We start from the raw sequence: 5,201 nt of genomic DNA on the forward strand, positions 1-5,201 counted from the left end.
CTTCTGGACTCTTAGGACGCATGCATCATTGAAACATCATACCTCCACTGTGTCTCGAAGCAGCTTTATTTTGGCTGTCTGTAACAGGTCACAATTTTCACAATAGTGATGGTCACGTCGTCTCTGAAATAACTAAGTTGGGTGTGGATCTAAGCAAGAACAGGGGTAGCTTTAACAGAAGTATGCAAGAAGATGTCTGTGGCTTATGTACTCTTAACTGCTTATGACATTTTCATCTGATAGGGCATAGTTGCCTAACCTACTCTCCTACATAGTTCCACACCCTTTTATTTATTCAATGAGTGTATCTATGCAGTCATTAAATCTGCATGCTAGATATTTAATTCATTGTCAGAGTACCCAGCAGTCAGTTTTGTTTACATTTTCCCTATCAAACTGAAATGCAGACATGGGTACATGAATTGTCAGTCAGAGGTAGCCATTGCTTTGGACTTGTCAATCTGGAATAAAACGGTTATGCATCTTGTATTTTAGCTGTTACACATTGTTCTCCTTCCATAATTTGAGCTTCTGTGCAAGCACAGTGAAGTGGGTCCTCATGGGATTTTCCATGCAGTCTTAAAGTGCTCTTGTAGTGCATTGTTATTTAGAACATGGGGGAAAAGGAAGAGAGTTTGATATGAACTGGGAGGCAGAGGTTTCAGGCACTACTGTACAGATGAATAGTATCTGATATAGTAAATTAAAGCCTCTGATCTTAGAAGCTAAGTAGAGTCAGCATTGGTTAATACTTGGATAGGAGTCTTTCAACAAATACCAAGTGCTGTAGGTTATAGGTCAGAGGATGGAACTGGCAAAACCATCTCTGAGTATATTCCTTGCCTAAGAAAACACTATGGAATTCATGGGTTTGCCATAAGTCTTGAAGGCACATACACACACAAACCCGACCAAAGTAATGTCTGAAAGCAACGTAAGAATGCATGGAACAGGATTGTTTTAGTACTTTCTAAAACAGAGCCATTCTAATTTTGTTAAAGATTGGGAAGGAAGGAGAGAGAAGCATGAGCTACAAGTGTTCAGAAAGCAGCACTGAATACTGAAGTAATCAACTTAAAAGATCTGTTGATAGAAGCTGAAATCTTCTAGATACTTAAAATAGTTAAAAGATAAATTTAACTATAATGCCACCTGAAAATCTAAATATTCAATCTTTTAAATTTCAGGATAATGGAATATTTAGGAAGGCATTTAGTTAACGTTTAGACAACTGGAATTCCAGTGAAATAGAGAAAATAATCTATTTCCAGCCTTTCTTACTGATTTTTGTAATATGTAAGCATAGATTATATTTTATTTCAATTGACCTTTAAAATATCTTAGAGAATGAATGATAATTTCTTGCTAAGTAAAGATCTGAAAAATTTGCTAACAAAAGTTAGTGGCATGGAGTAAAGTGTGAGGCAAGCCCACTTGAAGTTTGGAATCAAAGTTCATGTGATACCTGAATGCAGCTGTTGGACAATACAACATTTCAACAATGTTACCATTATGATTGTATTGAAACATTGTAAATACATATGTTCCAGATAATTAGTAGAAAAATATACATATTGCAAATATACATATACTACATTTACAAATCACTTTGCACTATAATAGTGCAGCTTTGACATGATTGCAATAATTAGAAAATTACTACACGCCATAGTTATCCCTAAGGTAGTCTAAAACCGCAGATGTACTTGATAAAACATTAAAAATTTTCTTTTCTTGTTTTGAAGTAATCCTTTCTAACATGTACATGAGATGGTGATGAAAGCAAGTAAAAGGAGTTCCATGTTCAAGAGCAATATCAGCCCAGTCTTTAACACACTGCAGAGGTGTTTCTTCATATCCTGCAAACATAGCTGGGTTGGCTAAAATCCCTCTAGCAACCATGACACCTATAACATAAAGAAAACATTAAAATAAATAGAGCTGAATGCATAATCGATTATTTTTACTTTTTCATATGCATATCATCATATTATCATAGGAATCTTTAAGGCTAACATGACAGTGGCATTTCTGTCAGCAGGTCTTAGCATATGTATTCAAGATACTGGTTATCCAACAGGATAACCAGTATCTTGAATACATAGGTTAAGGAAGCAAAAGAATCAGAAAACATAAGGGGCGGTCTTGGGCCGCTGCCAGTTGCAGCATGGAGGAGCCGCAGCAGCCAAACCACGCGACTCCTCCGCGCTGCAAAAAAGGAGTGCAGAAATTGCACTCCTTCCAGCAACCCAGAAGAGCCACCGCAAGTGCCAAAGCGCGCACTTGCGACGGCTCTTCCGGGTTTAGATGTCCGGACGCTGTGCGTCCGTTACGTCAAGATGGCGGCGCCCGTCTGTTTAGGGTGCCGCCATCTTGCCGTATGGAATACGCGCGAGGGGCAAGGAGCGTCCGGAAGCACCGCCCCTCGCGCGTATTCCTGTCGCAATGACGGCGCCGCTTAGGCCCGTCTGTAAGGCGCCAAGGACTGCAAACTGGAAGATAAATCTACTTTGAGAGATGAAAAACTGAAGAGAAAGGATTAATACTGGGGTGGTTTCTGCTGAATGGAAAGTGCTGTAATCCTTTGAACACTTATTTGGGAATAAGGCATACTGAATACAATGGAACCTATTTCGAAATAAATGTACACTCCAATTTTTAAAAAATAGATACATATAGCGTGCATGACAGTGGCATGTTATGCCTCATGTATACTACTTATCTAGGGTATGATATAAAATATTTACTATATACAAGTTACTAGCTTTATCAGTGTGTACTGTGCCCAATTAATCTTTAATTAGCCCCTGAATATATTTCAGTTCCGCATCAAGGAGGGCCAGAGTAGGGAAACTGTAAGCAAAGTTTTTCTTTTATTTATTAACATGTTGTAGACTTTGACCCCTGTAACTCTGACCTAAAGATAATGTGGCCTTTAATTCTTTTACAGTGAAAGGTGATAATCTGCATGACAATTAATTCCCAGCACTACTGTCATAGAACCTTTCAGTCTCGTTACATATTTCATTATTTTCATCCCAATCCTCATCTATTGTATGTGTATTCACATATTTATTATGCATAAAATGCTTGTCCAACAGCCTTATCCTATCCATGTTTATTCAGAAGTCAAGTTGATGATTGTACTTCGCAGCAAATACACATAGAATTGAAACCTTAGAAACCCATAAAAAGCTATACATGCCAAACAAGGCACTCATTTTAATTTAATAATAATCTATATTAATAATTGATTTTGGCATTAAATGTTGTGAAGTCAGGTTAGGATGCTGCTATAAAACTAAGGAGACAAGTGGTGAGTGACAGTGAATTATGTTACTGTCCATATAGTGTAATTACTGATGCATCTGTATATACCAAGGAGATTCAGTGTTCTAAGTGTTAAAAGTATGTTGTAAATATGTTACTGATTTTATTGTTTATGTCTGAAATAATTCATTCATGCTAGGATGTGATCCTATATGTATTTTATTTTGCGGATAGATGCAAAAGGATGCACTGTCAGTATTTTATATAAAAAGAACAAAGGTGTTTGATGGCACCTTAAGCCTAATGTTGTATGAAACCTTTAATTGTAAAATGGAATATGCTTTTACAACCAACAACCTACTTCATAAGATAATGAGTTGAAGCTGGCAGATGGTAAGGCAGAAAAGTCAGTTGAAAAGTAACCAAGATAATTTCTTGCACACATATTTCTCATTTATGGGGAAATACATTTATATATGGGGGTGGAAAGAATCTCAGGTCATTCTTACCATCTGTTCCTGTTATTTGATGAACATCTTCCACGTCTTTTAAAGATTTCATGTCACCATTAGCTACCACTGGTATAGAAATACTTTGTTTAATTATTTTAATTGCATCGTAGTGTACTGGCTGGTGTCTTTCCTCTACATTTCTCCCATGGACAGTTATCCAGGATACTCCAGCTGCTTCAGCTTTCTGACACAAGTCTATGGTTCTTCTTAGATCATCATGAATCCTATTTTTTCAGGCAAGAGAGATACCATAATTCAACAGGTATTATAAGAAATGCTTGAAAATGTGGAACAGAACTATAATCCAAGGCAGAAATGAAGAAATAATAATTGCTGGTGCTTTTTAAAAGTTATGTTTTACTTCTTTAATATACCCACAAAATATATCTGTAAAGAATTGGAATTACATATTTTGACCTTAGTTCAGAGACAGTCGAGTACAGTTCTGTTATTTTCATGAAACGTAAGCTGCATCTAACTTATTGATTTTAGTGGAACTTAGTGCTTCCTTTGGCAGCACATATACTGTACTGTACTAAAATTGGAATGATACAGAGAAGATTAGCATAGCCCCTGCGCAAGGATGACACTCAAATTCACGAAACATTCCATATTTTTAACACATACGGGATTGCATATTTTGACCTCAGTTCAGAGACTGTTCAGTGCATTTTTGTTATTTTCAAGAAACCTAAGCTGGTTGCATCTAACTGGTTAACTGATTTTAGTGGGACTTAAGTGCAACTAAGATTTTCTGAATCTAGGCCTTTATTATATATGCACTAATATGCAACTATTTCATTTGCTGACTTTTCCTTAATTGAAAATAAAATTTGTTCTAAAGGCTTCAGCATTAAGAAAACATTATTAGCATGGGGATTGCTGTAAGGATAGTTGCTATGCCAGCATGAATTCAGAGAGCCATGTATTACACTGGTTACATAAGAACCAAAGCAAATATACAAGAAATAGGTGTCAAATCTATATACAGTAGCCCCTCCGTTTTCATGGGGGATCCATTCCGGAACCCCCTCCCCCCACAAAAATGGAAAATGGCCAGTATTCAAGCCCCATTGGCTTGAATGGCAGTGTGCACACCATTTTGTCTCCCTCCATTTGCCACCTGCGAAGAGGCGACATATGTAGCTTTGAAGTCCAAAAAACGGAGGGGCTACTGAATTTTATGGCACTATTTTCCCTGAATAATCTCCAGTTCTTAGATTTCTCAGTATATCGCTACATTCGTTGGTGAAAGAAGGCTTAGTCAATAACATTTTAATAACATATTAAATATTAATATATCATAGATTGATAGTACATATTATATATTTACATAGGTAATTACCTTATCTTAACAGATACTGAAAACAAGGGATTTTCCACTTGATTTTTCACTAATCTCACCATCTCTTGGACAAG

General features: G+C 36.6%; 2 protein-coding genes and 1 non-coding gene across 3 annotated transcripts in view; 1 reads left to right on the top strand and 2 right to left on the bottom strand.

The window, feature by feature from the left end:
* Positions 1-5,201, bottom strand: part of DLD (dihydrolipoamide dehydrogenase) — a 203,985-nt gene that overhangs the window by 94,030 nt on the left and 104,754 nt on the right. The gene's annotated exons all lie outside the window — the stretch shown is intronic.
* DUS4L (dihydrouridine synthase 4 like) lies at positions 833-5,195 on the bottom strand. The gene is made up of 3 exons (XM_042468160.1): positions 5,128-5,195; positions 3,780-4,006; positions 833-1,907 (listed from the first exon to the last, which is right to left on the bottom strand). The coding sequence occupies exons 1-3, from the start codon at positions 5,187-5,189 to the stop codon at positions 1,660-1,662; spliced, it is 537 nt and encodes a 178-aa protein (XP_042324094.1). The 5' UTR covers positions 5,190-5,195; the 3' UTR covers positions 833-1,659.
* Positions 4,295-4,400, top strand: LOC121932355. Its single transcript, XR_006104328.1, has one exon. It is a non-coding gene; the product is annotated as a U6 spliceosomal RNA (small nuclear RNA).

This window comes from Sceloporus undulatus, chromosome 5 (assembly GCF_019175285.1).
Source record: "Sceloporus undulatus isolate JIND9_A2432 ecotype Alabama chromosome 5, SceUnd_v1.1, whole genome shotgun sequence".
NCBI classification, from domain to species: Eukaryota; Metazoa; Chordata; class Lepidosauria; order Squamata; family Phrynosomatidae; genus Sceloporus; species Sceloporus undulatus.